The following is a 19,602-nucleotide window of genomic DNA, read 5'->3' as shown; positions in this document are numbered from 1 at the left end:
ACAAATTCATTTTTTGTTTAAACGAAAAGCACATCCACCCCGACGTACGTTATCACTAGCTCTTTCATTGGAACCCTCATGTCTCATTGACTTTTGAAAGTTCACCCACCGTAATTTGATCAAAATAGGTTGCAAGCTCGCCATTTCCTATATTACACATGTGAAACTTTGGACTCAGTTTGCCAAGCGATTGTACGGTTTTAGGTCAAGCACACGAATGATAAGAAGCATGAATTATAATATATCAGTTCTGATCGGTTCATTATGTCCATTTCAGCCACCCCCCCCCCCTCCCCACCGTAATTTTTCCATTAAAGATAAGCAAACATTTTGCCGAGGTAAGCAAAAATATGAATATTCATGATCGCCATGGACTATTCGATTATTTACAGAGGGGTGCAATTGTGCAACACATCAAACTCCCCTACTTTAAGTCAAGTATTTCATTGTATTATGTAGTTTGGTAGGTTTATTGTAATATCTGTTTAATTATCAGATATCAATGACAGTTTAAAGATATGGAAAAGGTTCTTGTATTTTATATTTAGCAAAGCAATCTCACATGCAAATTCACTACCAAGTGTCGTCTAATCCGCCGATTGTCGTCTGCTATATACGTCCAGCGAGCGAAAATGAGACAACCGGAGCAATATGTTGGTCAGCGGATTGTGACGTAGTAGTTCATAACTCTTTCGTTTGTTGGGTACACACAAAGAATCCCCTACTAATTCTCCATTGGGACACTACTCACAATAAAATATGGATAGCACACCATCATAGGTACTCTAAAAAAGAAAAGACCCTCCTGCGTACGTTACGCATTTGGAAAAATTGACATTTTAGTCATTTTGTGTTTTGAAACAAATGGCAAAGTCGGGGGCTTCTTCTTCAAGGGAGAAGGAGAAGAAGAAGAAGCAATAACATTACCGATTCAGCCAATTGATGTGCCCGTATAGTGATTACAGAGATTACAACTTTTAAAATGGTTAGTCTCTAATATATCGACGGTTGTTCCACCAAGACTAAGGCTGGCTCAACTGATTGACTCTATACACTCAATTTAGTCTTTATTTTCATTCTCAATAAAAAGAGCATCGTCAGTAGAAAAACAAAAACAAAGTAAAGCAAAGACACCAAACAATTAAAAGATATGAGAAGTATAATTACTGGAGTTGGAAATGAAAGCATATTACACTCAACAGCATTCTGCCAAGCCATATAACGTCCAGATTCTCGGGTAAAGATAAAATATAATACACAAAAACAAATTACGATTTACGCTCGAGAAAGATGGGTCAACACAAATAAGAGCAAATGGCCTAATAAAAAGTTGACAAATGTTAGTTATAAGAAAGATATCCCTATACTTACCAAATGGCAATTTCTGTGGCTATATCATCGTTTTGGAAACCACTCGTTTGCATGCACAAGCTTGTGTGTAGAGTCTATTGGGTGGTGAGAAGAAGGAAACAAATGCGTGACGCAATGAAGCACTACTGTGCTGTACGTGCGGATCGGAGTGAATGGTGGTTTCCTGTTTCGCGAAAGTGTCATTTCTGTCTACAGCCTGGGCATGTAGCTTAATGATGAAAATCAAGATTCTACGTCAATAGTGAGAAATTAGCTAAACATACGACGCAAAGACTGCGAGTCTGCGACATTGGGATTTATTTACTACGTTTACATCCCGTAGTGCAGCGCCCTAGCTATTACGTGCGAACAAGTGTTGAGAGCACGCGCGTACGCAGGATTTTTTCAAGGGGGGGGGGGGGTTAAAATATGAAAATCACGCCGAAAATTTCGCAACGACTCAGCCAGCCGCTGAATAAGCGGGGGGGGGGGGGTACAAGGACATATATATATTTTGTTTGTGTCTCAAAAATTTTGCAACGACTCAGCCAGCCACTGAAAAAGCGGGGGGGGGGGGGAGGTAAGGTCAGCTTTTGGGGGTCACCCATTACCACATTTCTTTTTTTATTAATACAAAAAAAAGCGGGGGTGGGGGTCCTCAAAAACACACACACGTACGTGCCTGGTTGGGAGCAAACTTTCAGTTTCACTCAAATTATTTAATAATGTGTAAGAGGATGTCATTTAATAAAATAAATGTGTATGACGAATATTGATGAAAGAATACAAGTATCTGAGGTTTTTGCGTATACAACAGAAAACTTAAATTTTGTAGTCTTTCATCAAATAATTCTAATCATGAATTTAACCATTGAGGTAATACCTCCCACCTGTTCCACAATCCTTGACGGAGGGCGCGGAAAATTACAAATGTCTTGCCTATGACTGCAGGCGAACGTTGGGGATCAAGCACAATTATTATAGCAGGAAATCAGGTGATGTGTGACTATTATGCTCCTCAGATGAATATAACTTGTGACTTTACGTTAACCAACAAATTTAGTGTTTACGTCGATCGACCCCGAATTCACTTTTGAAGAGACAATTATGGGGGCCAAAATGTTGTATCGCACACGAGGCGACGTCGCAATAACACGTGTTTTTTCCTCCTGTAAAACAATTAACATACGATTCAGGATGGTGTACTCGAAAGTCAAAATGCTGAACGTTTTGGGAACATTGTTTTCCTTTGCGGTGGAGAAGGAGACTCCTCAACAATACTGCATATCATTGGGCAATTGAACTATACTACGTACACCACCAATATATCACGTTTCATTCCTATCCGTACCTGCGATCTGAAACAACCAAACTATTCGATGGACGATCTACGTACGATGCGAAACCGTCATCGCGAATGTTACAAAGACCGATCCGACATCGCTAACTGACGATTTTGTGACTCAAGAAAATAACCCCTCGTCAAATTACGTCATGAAGTAACGAATGCGACTAATGTAGACTAATTGAATGAAACCCATTTTCATGGAAGCGATGCTTTTAACTGTGCTAGCCTTATCACCAATATCACATGGTGTTAGCATTAATTATAGCATTCGTGTTTTCGTACAGAAATGCTGACGAATATGATGTTAGAAAACGTGATTAAATGACCGTGTAAGAAATGAAAGTTTATGACTCTAAGAGGAGAATCTGTGTATATAATGATGTCATGAGCAGGAATATGTTAAAATATGTTTTCGCGATCCTGAATCAGGGTCCTGTAATTTAACTGTACTCTAGTTTCTCTTCCACTTTCACTATATAGTTTGTTTCATTTTTCATAGAAAAAGCATGTATAGAAAACAGAAAACAATGAAGGATGTATGAGTGGTTGATAAACTGTGTGAGATGATTGGTCATGATGATTTCAAGTGTTTTGGCGATGATTTAGTTTCGAAATATGAAAGTGTGATATTTTTTGTGTGGAAATATACTTCCTGTTTTGAACAATTACTCCTACCACACTTTTAGATTTAAGTTATAATACCGTGTGAGTAAAAAAATACACTCAGAAAATTGGCATTTATTTGAAAATTATTATAAAAAACTTTTTTTGCCAGACTTGGACAAAAAATCACTCCCAAGCACATACGCGTCCGTTTGCTTCACGTGAACGGTTTGTTTACTTTATCACGCTACAGCGCACAGTGGGCCAGAATCGCCTCAAAGTGTGCCAAAATTCAAAATCGGCGAATGTGAATTTTTATATTTTTTTCATTCGCTTGGGGAAGAAAACATTCTAAAGAATATTTTTCCACCCATATTTTAATATTTAGCGAGTTTTAAAAGTGTCATATACCCCTGCGAACATGGGAAAATCTATATGTTGCTCCAAAAATGATAAAAGAGGCAACTTTACAATAGGTGTTGAGAATTTATGAAGGGAAAAGTAATCAACTTGATACTGCGTTCATTTCTTGCCTATTGCTAAATCAATCAGAAAATACAATGACCAAATTTATTGAAGCTTCATTTTGGGAAAAATGAGCATTAAATTTCACAAAAAAGGAATAAATTGCAATTTTTATATAAAAGTAGCATGTTTATTAGGATTCCGGCCGATTCCCGCAATGATGTTAATCTAAAAAATGTCCGCCCAAACCTAAGCTTTCCATGTATGGTATTTCTTTTTGCTAGAATTTGCTACACTGCATGTGCAGGCGCTTTTCCTCCCCACGTCCATCGATTATTATTAGGCATAATCAGTACACATTTGTACTGTTTTCGTTTACGCACAGCCGATTCAACGCTCGTCCGCGTAACCATGGCAACGTACGGTGGGCCAGGGAGGAACCAAAGTGCGCCAAAACTCATTTTTGGTGATTTTTTTTTCTTTCAATTCTCTTCTTGACCAGTTGAACTGTAATACATTGAGGAATACCTCAGTGAAATGTTTAATTCCGGTAAGCACAACTAGGGTACAAATTTACTCCTTCAAACAGCTAGATCCTACACATTCACAGTTTTAGTGCAAAAGTGACTTATTTTATCAATCTTTCAATTTAACATGAAGTTCTTAAGTAATTGATATGAAATTGCTCTCACATAATTATTCCTGATAGTTCATTTCGTTGCATGAATTGGTCAATATGTATAGAAACACAATCTTCGTATTGTATTAAAGGTTAATTCACTGAAAAATGGACTAATTATCCATGTTTTTTATAAATCCAGAGGAAACGTTTAGATTTCCGCAGAGTTCCGCTTATATTTTAATACCACCATTTTGTCTGATGTCTAAGCTTTAAGTTGATACCAAATTTGGCTGCCCGATCTTGCCCGTTGTCATGTTAGAGCCGATTCCCCTTGCCACATTGTCCCGAAAAATATGTTTGTTTTTAGTCCGCGGCTGAATCATGAAGGATTCGCGGTCATAAATCACGTCGCTTGGGGGCGCGTGACACTTGTTTTGACACCGCGGACCAAAATAAACACATTTTTCGGGGCAATGTTGCAAGGAAAACGGCTCTAACATAATAACGGGCACAATCGGGCAGCCAAATCTGGTATCAACTTAAAGCTTAGATATCAGAGAAAATGTTGGTAATACCATTTAAGCGTAAATCCCTGGACATCCAAACATTTCCTATGGATTTATAGAAAATAAATCCCCAGAAATTAGTTTTGGCACACTTTGGTTCCTCCCTGGCCCACTGTGCAGCGGTTCAGCGAACAGTGACTGGACTGCTTCATTACACTAATTAAGGGTGTTTGGTGTATAGTCACTATTACATGCACGATCACTCCCCTCATCTAGCACACAGGTTCATGTATATGTTGCATTCATACATTGCACATGTTTACAGGCTAACACAGTGGCGGATCCAGGGGGTGGGGGCCCCCCCCCCCCCCCCTGCGAGAAAAAAAGTGTGAAAACACGTTAATTTTACCTTTTTTTGGAGATGGCCCCGAACCCCTGGCGCTCAAGGGTGGGGGGGGGGGTGCGATTTTTTAAATTTTCGAGGGCCCAGAAAAAAAATGTGCTCACTAACCGGAGAGGTTATTCGACCAATGACAATGATTTTTACATCAGTTTCTAGCTTAAGACTTGAAGTCGGATCTGCTCGCCCCAATTTAATACGTTGGCGCATTCAGAAGTTATAGCAGTTTGAGCATGACCGTGCACATGTATCAACACAAAATTGGGGCATCTGCCATTGACTTTTGTCTCAGGAAATGAATGCGTAACAACATTCAAGAACAAATGGCAGCGGGGTTAAAAGGTCCCGGAAATAATTTCTCCTCCACAAAATAGCAGACATTCTCTGCTTTCAAGTGCGACTCGCCCCAATTTATAACGTCAATGGTAACATATGGTCGAATTGATGCAACAATTAAATGTCAGTACACGTTTGCGCACGCAATTTTCAAGAACAATTGTCCAACAGTTTTCATTATGACAGCTATGAACTAAAGGTACATGTTTAAAAAGAGTGTTATATCCCAAATCGTTTGGTATCATTTTTGTGTGGCATGTGTTTATGCTATGATGAACAGGAGGCGTTGTTTGCGAGAGTGCAAAAATCAACTAGCGCAAAAGTATTAAAGTGAGACAATTATTTGAATGTCAAATGAAATGCATTGCATATGCTTTTTGCATAAGCAAAGTCACACACCACACACGCGCGCGCTATTTGGATATGCAAAGACCGAATTAATACCCAAATCCCAATTGTTTTATTCAAACATCGATCACGTTGATTACTGGCGCAAGTCGATATTCGCACTCTCTTTAAGCCTCGGTCACAAATGCCATTACGAACTGCTGCGAACGCCGTACGAACGATTTTCAGAAAATGGAAATTCGGGAAGACAATGGAAAAACAGGGAGATTCGTACGAGATAATCGTTCGTACGGACCTTTGTGACCGCTGCATAAACAATGTCTCCTGTTAATCCAAGTGTGAACACCTACCACACAAAAATGATACCAAATGATTTGGGATACAACACTCTTCCATGAGATAATTTACTGTTCATGGATGATTTTTAACATTAATTAGCAATTTTCCAGGTGTAAACTTTGTTTTACATACATACCTATTGCTTTATGAACTCATGTAGTATCCCAAAACTATAAATGATCGGAGCAAACGAGGTAATTGGTATGTAAGCTATGCTTCACAGCTACTGGATGGCGGGCTTTCGTGTTTTTTCAACATTTGTAACCCCCTCCACCTCTTTCCTGGCCCCGACCACCTCGCCGATGTTAAGATAAGCAAGGATCCGTCATTCTTTAGTTTGTCCGTTGGTCCTTTGGCAATGAATGATATATATTCTTCAATGGGGATGGATGATGTCATCTCAGTGGTAGAGCAGTGTTTTGGAAACTGTGAGGACCCGAGTTCGAACTTTGAAATCAAGTGCATTGGCCATCGCCTTTGAGGAAGGTATTCATTAAAATCCTCATTACCAAGTGCCTCGGAGAAGTCTAAAAGCCATCGGTCACAAAGCCAAGTACTTGATAAGACCTCATGAATTTCATCCAGTATTTGAAGAGCTTAACTACATATTAAAGTTGCTTAATCCACTTTTGACCGCGAAATTGATTTTTCTTTTAAAGATGAATATGTGGATCTGACTCACTGCCAATGAATCAAAGGCACTCTATTTATTTTTCAAATCCACATGTGAAGGATTCTGTTAAATCCAAATTCGTTTCATGCTAAAAGGGACCCAATCCACTATGGCAATGAAAAATTGGTTCATTTACACCATGTTTCATTCGAACAATAAACTCGTTGTAAAAAATTATCCAGATGTAAGCAACATCAACATTTACAAATATCTATATCAGCACTGCAACCACACAAAAATACAACAATTACTCTATGTGTTTTTCTTGCATAAAACATATCAGTTTATTGTTTATCTACACAATATCTTTATTTACATTTAGTTAGATTTGGCACACGGTTGCTATATAAAATAAAATATTTTCAAAACTTCCATAAAACGATAAAGGTATATATATATATATATATATATATCATGTATGAGATAGGCAGCACAATATAAGTGAGCATAATGTCATTTAAAAAAACAAACATTGAACATTCATCAAAATTCAATAGGTGAAGTTACACTTGAAAGAAGAAAATAGTATGGCTCGCTTTGGAAACATTAACAGAGAAATGTGCCTTTACAACTTCCATGGGAAAAGTAACTTATGGTAACAAAGTTAACCTGAATTGCTCGTTTAGATGGATACGAGTAATGGGTAGAGAAGAAATAATGACTGCACAGTACTGTGGTCAATACACTTTATGTACTTGCATGTACTATCCTGTTAAACGTTGTTTTTATATCGGACACGGATAAAATATTAATTTGAATTTGAAGGAAAAAAGAGCAGAGCCTGCCTTCTTTTTAATCCATTGCCAATAGAAACTGGGTAGTTCCTATAATTATTAAGCCTATGGGAATAATAGGCCAGTATCAGTCTTCGTTGGGTCAATGAAAAGCAGTTTCAGGCGGAAAAACGTCGAATAATATCCTACTTTCCATCACAGAATTAACCTGTCTTGCCTCTTTTAAACGATCCTTTAAAACATACTTCTTCCCTCAGTGGTTAACTTGGTTACAATGAGACGGACAATCAATTCGACAAGTCTCAGTCATTATCCTAATGTGACTTAACCTGCGTGCAGTGCATATTCACTAATGCACTCGCAAACATGTATTATTTGTATAATACGTTACTGAGGGAAGAAGTATGTTTTAAAGGATCGTACTGATTTTTAGATATGTAACTATGATTTGAGCGAAGCATAGTCTAACAATAGATTGTCTATTGCTTAAATGCAGTTGATGACAATAGCGCATGTACATGAACTTGCAAGTATGAAATGGCTATGCAACTTCATAACTAAGTGTGTGTTGTTTTTTGTTGTTTTGTTTGTGTTACTCTTCATAATCTTTTTATGATCTGTTACGACGTAACCAAGTTCTTTTCATTATAAAATCACTTGGCTTGAAGTGAAACTCTTATATATTTTCAAAGCATTGACCGCCTTATAAAATCTCAACAGGGATAGTATGAAATCTGTAATCATTATTAATGTTATTCAAATTGTAAGCCTGTATTTGGGTGTGATCATGCTTTTTTTTTCCTGAAATAATTTTATTGAACTCTTCTTTCACACAAAATCTATGAATGCTCACTTTGTGTTCTATTGCTGTGGTTTATACGTCAAAATAGACCTTAGGCAGGGCTCCACTCTAAACATATTTAAGGGGGTCCAGAATGAACTTCGGAGAGTCAGTATGCACATACCGTATGTGAAAATGTTGACATTTTTTAAGTCTGGATTTTATTTTTGGCCTCCAAGTTGTCCAGGGGACCTGCTAGTGTCAAGCCTTGCTGTGTGCTCTGTATTTTCCAACTTCTAAATGTGTATAGTTTGGAAGTATGGCTGGAAGGAAGGAGTTTACTATAAGAGAAGTATTGAAGCAATATTATTCCACGAATCTGACATGAATTTGAATGACTAAAGCATCTGAATTAATGAAATGGTAATGAAATATCTAGTGTGTATATATGTTGAATAGATTGTGCTTAATGTATATATTTATATGCATATATGAATTCATATAAATTGAATGAAGTTGCCGTTTGTGAATAAGAGATAATTACTACATTCTCTATAATTGGAGATATCGAATAGCAAGCAGTTGTGTTTAGGTTCATCATGAATAGTAGTAGGAAAAACAGAAAAATAATTCCAAGATAAAATATTTACTTCACAAGACTTTGCAGAACTCCGTCCAGAGTACGTTAAGAAAAACGTGACTACTTATTCTTTGGTACTCAAATGGTATGTCTAACTTTATTTTCATGTTCAACCAAACTTTTCTCTCAATTCAATTTATTTTGCCAAGTAATAAAAATAACATACAGGGTTTTAAAAAAAAGCAGTATACAAAGTATCACACAATTACAATTACTAACATATACACACAGAAACGCACAGAATCAAATTTACAAACATGAATCAAAATTGTTTAAATCACAAGGGAAATTGCTTAGGCTGGTAGCAGCCAGAAAGGTGGCTGACCAAATAATCAAACATAAAAAGTGTCATGATTTAATTTAAGCTATAAACAACAAGTAAAACAAATAACAATTACATGTACATATCATCATGAATTTAACAACCATCGAAATCTTTAGCTTTCCTCATCTTTCAATGCCTTTATAATCCACATATCATTAATCACCTTGAAACAATATCATATTGAGTATTGAAATGGATCTTTATGTCCGTCCACCAGTCAATACTGGATTTGAATTCACTTTTCTATTTCTCAGTTTTTGTTTCCAGTTTGAATTTTTATCAATTATAATTTCATTGCACACTTCATTGTGGAAAATTATTTGATGGTCATCACCACATTATCGGAGGATGTTATTATAAAGATTTTGTGCCATATTTTGTTTAACTTTGAGAAAAAGAGAGTGATTTGCTGCAACTTTTAAATCCAATTATTATTTGTCATTTGATCTCAAAGTACTTATGTACATAATATGTAAAATACTTTTGGATGTAAGCCTTAAAACCTCACATTATAAAGAAATGTAAATCAAGACAAATCAATTTGTTCATATACTTAAACAGTTACAAAACTTGGTAAGGGTATGAATGAATAAGTTGTGAACTGTATATAAACTACATATAACTTTATATATTTTATCATTCCATTGATCTTCATTGGTCTTCTGTTTGACTGAAAAGGTGTTTATATGTTTTGTTATCTTTCTCCAGTATTCTTATTTTGGAGATGGTGATTACAAATAAATTTCAAAATGTGAAATGAAAGACCTTATGGCTGCTTCTTCTTATGTAGTGTATGTACATTTAATCAAAAATTGACTTCTAATTCCATGTACATATAAATACATGACAAATGTACAAAACAAATTATATGGCAAAACATACAAATATGAGAATAATACAGACTATATTCTTTACATATTGATGATGGCTTGCTCAATAGCTCATTCATGAATGTGTTCTATATATATTCATTTATTTCTGATATTTATACAGGGTGGCACATGTCACCAATTATGGTGGTCTTCCATGAGGCCCTGTGTGGTAACAATGCTAATCAATAACAATCATCAATGAAATTAGATAACAGCAACAACAAAAAATATTTTTTTAAAAATACACACATGGTTACATACCGTATGAGTCAAAAAAGAGTTTACACCTAGAAAATTGCTAATTATTTTTAAAATCATCTATGAACAGAAAATCATTATACATCTTATGAAAGAGTGTTTTATCCCAGATCATTTGGTATCATTTTTGTGTGGTATGTGTTCACACTTGGATGAACAGGAGGCATTGTTTGTGAGAGTGCGAAAATCGACTTGCGCCAAAGTGATGCCTACAGTATGTATTACGTTGGGATTAGCGGAGTGAGAGAATGAATTGAATGTATCAAATGAAATGCATTGCATATGCTTTTTGCAAAGGGCAAAGTCACATACACCCACACACACGCGCACAAATCTTACTTAGACTTGACTTAGTAAGTCAATTTATTTTTCATAGATGATTTTTAAAATAAATAGCAATTTTCTAGGTGTAAACTTTTTTTTGACTCGCACTGTATATCACAACAATACAGTTGCATATTTTTAATATCTTATTGTATGTACAGACAGTAATAGGTTGTAAATCAGATGCTTGATAGTCATGAGATTTTCAGGCATTCTTACAAACATAAAAATAATGAAAATAAATCAACAAGAGAAGATAGCCTCTCATCGATTTAAAAGATCATAAGCAACGACAAAAATGTACATGTATATCATCCGGTATAGCCTAACACACGGGAGATCAAAGTTGCTCTGTACATATTTACATTGGATATATTTAACGATGATTATTGCACATGTAATACATTTTGATTGTTCACAAGGTAGCTGAAAAATTAAATATATGTGCACACTTTAATACAATGGAAAGCACACAAATATGGCAAGGACTCATGCTGTTCATTTAGTTCAAAAGTTTCATGTCAACCTATGTTTACTAAAATGTATATATTTTTGCAAGTTAACAAAATGATTCACTTACAGGTAGTTCTGCTGCAATTATAATACTGTTATATTTAATATATTATGGCAGAAAGATGATCAGTATCTGGTTAATTGGTATAGTTAAATCTGACATTTAAAAAAAAAGAAAACAAGAAGTGATTTATCAAGTAAACATACATTACTGTATTTTATATTTGCAAGTAGAAGACTATTGACAGTGAGAGGATGTATATTGAGAATTCATTCAGATAATAGTTATATAAACATTTGAACTGTTCTATAAAGAATTGTATTGGAATTAGTGCAGATTAATATACATATTATGGATTGATATTTCAAACTGCTACTGTACTACCCATGAGCCCCTTTTCCTCCAGCCTGGCCCCTATTACTACCCCCTCTCCATCTCCTGCCCCTCTTACCTCCCCCTTTTAGGGAGTCTGTATGGACTGGCAAGGCTTTCAGAATCATATTCCAACTAAATTTGCCGACTCAGCCCCACTTCTCTTGCCCAAGAGGCCCGCGCGAAGTCTCCAGTTGTTGAGGAGAAAGGACAGGTGAGCAGAGCAGGTTGACCAATACCTGTCATCACAACTTCATTGAGGAGAATTAAAAATGATACTTCTATTAGAAGAAATACATAAATAAATGATCTTGGCTGTCGAATTTCTGAAGAACACGAACATTTGCATGTTTGTAGTTATTCATGTACGAAACAAGATGGTATATTTATTTTTTTCCTAATATGTAAATTGTTATTGTTATAATCTAATTAATTATGCAAAATGATAATTTTATGCATTTTACAGAAAACTCTTGTCTCTAGACTTGTTAAGAATCTTGAAAATGTATTGAATAAATGTTTCTTTCATTTCAAATTCAATCACCGAAAATGTGGAGGGGGTGGGGTGCCTCCCAGGCCCCACCCCCTTCAGTACAGTAAGGGTTAAGGTTGATGGACCAAAAAGATATCAGCATTGGTTCCAATTTCATAATTACCCATATGGGCACTTTAAGCTTAAAGAGGCCATTATGATAACTGCATGCACGAAGTTATATTTAAAAGCTTTCGGTTGCGTTCTGTGTTGCCTATGAAGGATAGATTATATGTAACATTTCTGTGCCACCATTTTTTTCCCTTCAATTTATTTAATAATTTTCAACAGTTATCATAACCTTACTCTCAAAAGCTGGATAATGGATTATTATGCTTTCATGAGAATGAATTTTACAATGCTTGTACAGTACCTAGAGTTGACAAACATTATGTTTTCTTTTCAAGCTATATGGATTTCTGTACATGAAAGACACTCTTTATAATATTGTTCCTTTGCTAAGACAATCATATATTTTCATATAAAACACAACATATATATATATTAAACAAAATGCTGACTGAAGCTAAAATATCATGATGGCATGGACATAGTGTACAAACACACATACCGGTACATACCTGTAAAGTTGATGCCTTTGCATATTAGTGTAGAATGGAACTCCTCCTTGAAAAGGTTTCCCCCTAGTATCAGTTCGGTCTGTTAAGCATCTACTACGTGATGTGAAAAGGCTGATGTTAGAAACCTGACCTCCCGAAGTCAGAATGTTTGGACCTACATGTATACAAACAGTGATTCAGAAAGTACATTACCAGACTACATGTTTTATTTGAGAGACTGCACATATAACTGGGTGCTCTGATATACATGTATGTGTATGGCTATGCTTCTGGTGACAGATATTCTGGACTTCATTTAGTCAAATATATACGATTTGGATACGAGCTGCACATAGGTTTGAGCTAAGAGTGTTAGGTTACATCTAGTTTTTGGTGCAGTGTTAAGAATTCAGTTAGTACACTCCCTCCCGAAAAAACGTGTTTAATTTAACATCTCCCGTTAGTCTACAACAAAAATCAAAATCCCTTATCCGAAATAAACCTTTGGTTTAATTCATCATATTTTCAACTCAAGCTATATGAATTCTGTAATATACACTGCACATGATAAACCCTCTTCATAATGATTTCCTTTGTCTGCTAAGACTATTGTATATATTTAAATATTATTCATTACACACATTGAACATAATATTGACTGTTGCTATAATATCATAACTCCTTAAACTCATCTCCACTGCTACATGTGTCCATTAATTCATCATGGAATGGGTATCGAGAACAGACACACATACATACCTGTAATGTTGAAGCCTTTGTATTCAGTGTAGAATAGAACTCCTCCTGGAAATCCTTTCCCTGTAGTCTCAGTTGAGTCAAGTTTGGCATGGAACACAGAGCATCTACGAAGTGATGTGTAGAGGTTGATGTCGGAAAAATTACTTCCCGAAGCCAGATAGTTTTGACCTACATGTATACAAACAGTGATTATAAACAAGATCATTACCAGAGTACATGTTTTAATTAAATAGCTGGGAATACAACTGGGTGCTCCAATATACATGGCTGTATATGCTCTGGTGACAAATGCTCTGGGCTTCTTTTAGTCAAATATATAGGATTTGGATACGAGTTGCACATAGGTTTGAACTAAGGTTTAGTGATAGGTATACTTTTTGGTGCAGAATTAAAGTTAAGAATTTGATTAGTGCAGGATAGGAGGCACAACAAATGGTTAATGGAGCATATGTCTGACAACACGAGGACCGACAATTAAAGCCGTAGGGCTTTTAATTAAAACTTGAGTTAAGAGTGTTAGGGTTACATCTAGTTTTTGGTGCAGTGTTAACCATACAAATTCAGTTAGAGCACTCCCCTTCCCAAAACGTGTTTAATTAAACACCTCCAGTTAGTCTACAACAAAAATCAAAATCCTTTATCTGAAATAAACCTTTGGTTTAGTTTTTTTATATAGAGAACACCATATTTTCAACTCGAGCTATATGAATTCTGTATTATACACTGCACATGAAAAACCCTCTTTATACAAATTTCCTTTGTCTGCTAAGACTATTGTATATATTCCAATATAATTCATTACACACATGGAACAACTATTGACTGTTAACATATCATAACTCCTTAAACCAATCTCCACTGCTGCATGTGTCCATTCATTCATGATGGAATGGATATCGAGTATAAACAAACATACATACCTGTAAGGTTGGCGCCTTTGCATTCAGTGTAGAAAAGAACTCCTCCTGGAAATCCTTTCCCCGTAGTCTCAGTTCAGTCAGGTTTGGCATGGAACACAGAGCATCTACGAAGTGATGTGTAGAGGTTGATGTCGGAAAAACTACTTCACGAAGCCAGATAGTTTTGACCTACATGTATACAAACAGTGATTAATACAAGATCATTACCAGAGTACATGTTTTAATTAAATAGCTGGGAATAAAACTGGGTGCTCCAATATACATGGTTGTATATGCTCTGGTGACAAATGCTCTGGGCTTCTTTTAGTCAAATATATAGGATTTGGATACGAGTTGCACATAGGTTTGAACTAAGGTTTAGTGATAGGTATACTTTTTGGTGCAGAATTAAAGTTAAGAATTTGATTAGTGCAGGATAGGAGGCACAACAAATGGTTAATGGAGCATATGTCTGACAACACGAGGACCGACAATTAAAGCCATAGGGCTTTTAATTAAAACTTGAGTTAAGAGTGTTAGGGTTACATCTAGTTTTTGGTGCAGTGTTAACCATACAAATTCAGTTAGAGCACTCCCCTTCCCAAAACGTGTTTAATTAAACACCTCCAATTAGTCTACAACAAAAATCAAAATCCTTTATCTGAAATAAACCTTTGGTTTAGTTTTTTTATATAGAGAACACCATATTTTCAACTCGAGCTATATGAATTCTGTATTATACACTGCACATGAAAAACCCTCTTTATACAAATTTCCTTTGTCTGCTAAGACTATTGTATATATTCCAATATAATTCATTACACACATGGAACAACTATTGACTGTTAACATATCATAACTCCTTAAACCCATCTCCACTGCTACATGTGTCCATTCATTCATGATGGAATGGATATCGAGTACAAACACACATACATACCTGTAAGGTTGACGCCTTTGCATTCAGTGAAGAATAGAACTCCTCCTGGAAATCCTTTCCCCGTAGTACCAGTTGAGTCAGGTTTGGCATGGAACACAGAGCATCTACGAAGTGATGTGTAGAGGTTGATGTCGGAAAAATTACTTCCGAAAGCCCGATAGTTTTGACCTACAGGTATACAAACAGTGATTCATACAAGATCATTACCAGAGAGAACATGTTTTAATTGAATGACTGCAAATATAACTGGATGCTCCGATATGTATATCTAGGGCTATGCTCAGGTGACATATGATCTGGGCTTTATTTAGTCAAATATATAGGATTTGGATACGAGCTGCACATAGGTTTGAGCTTACATTTAGTGATAGGTATAGTCTTTGGTGCAGAATTAAAGTTAAGAATTTGAATTCAAATGGTTGACGGAGCATGTGTCCGACAACACGAGGACCGACAATTACAGCCGTAGGGCATTTAATTACTACTTGAGCTAAGAGTGTTAGGGTTACATCTGATTTTTGGTGCAGTGTTAACCATACACATTCAGTTACTGCACTCCCCTTCCGCAAAGGTGTTTAATTAAACACCTCCAGTTGGTCTACAACAAAAATCAAAATCCTTTATCTGAAATAAACCTTTGGTTTATTTTTTTTATATAGAGAACACCATATTTTCAACTCGAGCTATATGAATTCTGTATTATACACTGCACATGAAAAACCCTCTTTATACAAATTTCCTTTGTCTGCTAAGACTATTGTATATATTCCAATATAATTCATTACACACATGGTACAACTATTGACTGTTAACATATCATAACTCCTTAAACCCATCTCCACTGCTACATGTGTCCATTCATTCATGATGGAATGGATATCGAGTATAAACACACATACATACCTGTAAGGTTGGCGCCTTTGCATTCAGTGTAGAAAATAACTCCTCCTGGAAATCCTTTCCCCGTAGTCTCAGTTCAGTCAGGTGTGGCATGGAACACAGAGCATCTACGAAGTGATGTGTAGAGGTTGATGTCGGAAAAACTATGTCCCAAAGCAAGATAGTTTTGACCTACATGTATACAAACAGTGATTCATACAAGATCATTACCAGAGTACATGTTTAAATTAAATAGCTGGGAATAAAACTGGGTGCTCCAATATACATGGCTGTATATGCTCTGGTGACAAATGCTCTGGGCTTCTTTTAGTCAAATATATAGGATTTGGATACGAGTTGCACATAGGTTTGAGCTGGGTTTAGTGATAGGTATACTCTTTGGTGCAGAATTAAAGTTAAGAATTTGAATTCAAATGGTTGACGGAGCATGTGTCCGACAACACGAAGACCGACAATTACAGCCGTAGGGCATTTAATTACTACTTGAGCTAAGAGTGTTAGGGTTACATCTGATTTTTGGTGCAGTGTTAACCATACACATTCAGTTACTGCACTCCCCTTCCGTAAAGGTGTTTAATTAAACACCTCCAGTTAGTCTACAACAAAAATCAAAATCCTTTATCTGAAATAAACCTTTGGTTTATTTTTTTTATATGGAGAACACCATATTTTCAACTCGCGCTTTATGAATTCTGTATTATACACTGCACATGAAAAACCCTCTTTATACAAATTTCCTTTGTCTGCTAAGACTATTGTATATATTCCAATATAATTCATTACACACATGGTACAACTATTGACTGTTAACATATCATATCTCCTTAAACCAATCTCCACTGCTACATGTGTCCATTCATTCATGATGGAATGGATTTCGAGTACAAACACACATACATACCTGTAAGGTTGACGCCTTTGCACTCAGTGAAGAATAGAACTCTTCCTGGAAATCCTTTGCCCGTAGTCTCAGTTCAGTCAGGTTTGGCATGGAACACAGAGCATCTACGAAGTGACGTGTAGAGGTTGATGTCGGAAAAATTACTTCCCAAAGCTCGATAGTTTTGACCTACATGTATACAAACAGTGATTCATACAAGATCATTACCAGAGAGAACATGTTTTGATTGAATGACTGCAAATATAATTGGATGCTCCGATATACACGTATATCTATGGCTATGCTCATGTGACAAATGATCTGGGCTTTATTTAGTCAAATATATAGGATTTGGATACGAGCTGCAGATAGGTTTGAGCTTACGTTTAGTGATAGGTATACTCTTTGGTGCAGAATTAAAGTTAAGAATTTGAATTCAAATGGTTGACGGAGCATGTGTCCGACAACACGAAGACCGACAATTACAGCCGTAGGGCATTTAATTACTACTTGAGCTAAGAGTGTTAGGGTTACATCTGATTTTTGGTGCAGTGTTAACCATACACATTCAGTTACTGCACTCCCCTTCCGTAAAGGTGTTTAATTAAACACCTCCAGTTAGTCTACAACAAAAATCAAAATCCTTTATCTGAAATAAACCTTTGGTTTAGTTTTTTTATATAGAGAACACCATATTTTCAACTCGAGCTTTATAAATTCTGTATTATACACTGCACATGAAAAACCCTCTTTATACAAATTTCCTTTGTCTGCTAAGACTATTGTATATATTCCAATATAATTCATTACACACATGGTACAACTATTGACTGTTAACATATCATAACTCCTTAAACCAATCTCCACTGCTGCATGTGTCCATTCATTCATGATGGAATGAATATCGAGTACAAACACACATACATACCTGTAAGGTTGACGCCTTTGCACTCAGTGAAGAATAGAACTCCTCCTGGAAATCCTTTGCCCGTAGTCTCAGTTCAGTCAGGTTTGGCATGGAACACAGAGCATCTACGAAGTGACGTGTAGAGGTTGATGTCGGAAAAATTACTTCCCAAAGCTCGATAGTTTTGACCTACATGTATACAAACAGTGATTCATACAAGATCATTACCAGAGAGAACATGTTTTGATTGAATGACTGCAAATATAATTGGATGCTCCGATATACACGTATATCTATGGCTATGCTCATGTGACAAATGATCTGGGCTTTATTTAGTCAAATATATAGGATTTGGATACGAGCTGCAGATAGGTTTGAGCTTACGTTTAGTGATAGGTATACTCTTTGGTGCAGAATTAAAGTTAAGAATTTGAATTCAAATGGTTGACGGAGCATGTGTCCGACAACACGAAGACCGACAATTACAGCCGTAGGGCATTTAATTACTACTTGAGCTAAGAGTGTTAGGGTTACATCTGATTTTTGGTGCAGTGTTAACCATACACATTCAGTTACTGCACTCCCCTTCCGTAAAGGTGTTTAATTAAACACCTCCAGTTAGTCTACAACAAAAATCAAAATCCTTTATCTGAAATAAACCTTTGGTTTATTTTTTTTATATGGAGAACACCATATTTTCAACTCGCGCTTTATGAATTCTGTATTATACACTGCACATGAAAAACCCTCTTTATACAAATTTCCTTTGTCTGCTAAGACTATTGTATATATTCCAATATAATTCATTACACACATGGTACAACTATTGACTGTTAACATATCATAACTCCTTAAACCAATCTCCACTGCTGCATGTGTCCATTCATTCATGATGGAATGAATATCGAGTACAAACACACATACATACCTGTAAGGTTGACGCCTTTGCACTCAGTGAAGAATAGAACTCCTCCTGGAAATCCTTTGCCCGTAGTCTCAGTTCAGTCAGGTTTGGCATGGAACACAGAGCATCTAGGAAGTGACGTGTAGAGGTTGATGTCGGAAAAATTACTTCCCAAAGCTCGATAGTTTTGACCTACATGTATACAAACAGTGATTCATACAAGATCATTACCAGAGAGAACATGTTTTAATTGAATGACTGCAAATATAACTGGATGCTCCGCGATATGTATATCTAGGGCTATGCTCAGGTGACATATGATCTGGGCTTTATTTAGTCAAACATATAGGATTTGGATACGAGCTGCACATAGGTTTGAGCTTACGTTTAGTGATAGGTATACTCTTTGGTGCAGAATTAAAGTTAAGAATTTGAATTCAAATGGTTGACGGAGCATGTGTCCGACAACACGAGGACCGACAATTACAGCCGTAGGGCATTTAATTACTAC

General features: G+C 36.1%; 1 protein-coding gene across 1 annotated transcript in view; it reads right to left on the bottom strand.

Annotated features, from left to right (window-relative positions):
- Nucleotides 1-12,685: 12,685 nt before the first annotated feature.
- LOC105437006 overlaps nucleotides 12,686-19,602 on the bottom strand; it is a 55,420-nt gene continuing 48,503 nt past the window's right edge. Inside the window, exons 36-42 of the mRNA XM_030978065.1 lie at nucleotides 19,116-19,283; nucleotides 18,209-18,376; nucleotides 17,302-17,469; nucleotides 16,404-16,571; nucleotides 15,501-15,668; nucleotides 13,662-13,829; nucleotides 12,686-13,077 (exon numbers count right to left, since the gene is read on the bottom strand). Of these exons, the coding sequence (XP_030833925.1) occupies nucleotides 13,063-13,077; nucleotides 13,662-13,829; nucleotides 15,501-15,668; nucleotides 16,404-16,571; nucleotides 17,302-17,469; nucleotides 18,209-18,376; nucleotides 19,116-19,283 (1,023 nt within the window). The 3' untranslated portion in view covers nucleotides 12,686-13,062. The remainder of the gene's footprint in view (nucleotides 13,078-13,661; nucleotides 13,830-15,500; nucleotides 15,669-16,403; nucleotides 16,572-17,301; nucleotides 17,470-18,208; nucleotides 18,377-19,115; nucleotides 19,284-19,602) is intronic.

The sequence above is a fragment of the Strongylocentrotus purpuratus genome, unplaced genomic scaffold (genome assembly GCF_000002235.5).
Source record: "Strongylocentrotus purpuratus isolate Spur 01 unplaced genomic scaffold, Spur_5.0 spur5_scaffold_1, whole genome shotgun sequence".
NCBI lineage: Eukaryota > Metazoa > Echinodermata > Echinoidea > Camarodonta > Strongylocentrotidae > Strongylocentrotus > Strongylocentrotus purpuratus.
The sequence above is the reverse complement of the archived record's forward strand: the minus strand, read 5'-3'. Positions and strand labels throughout refer to the sequence as shown.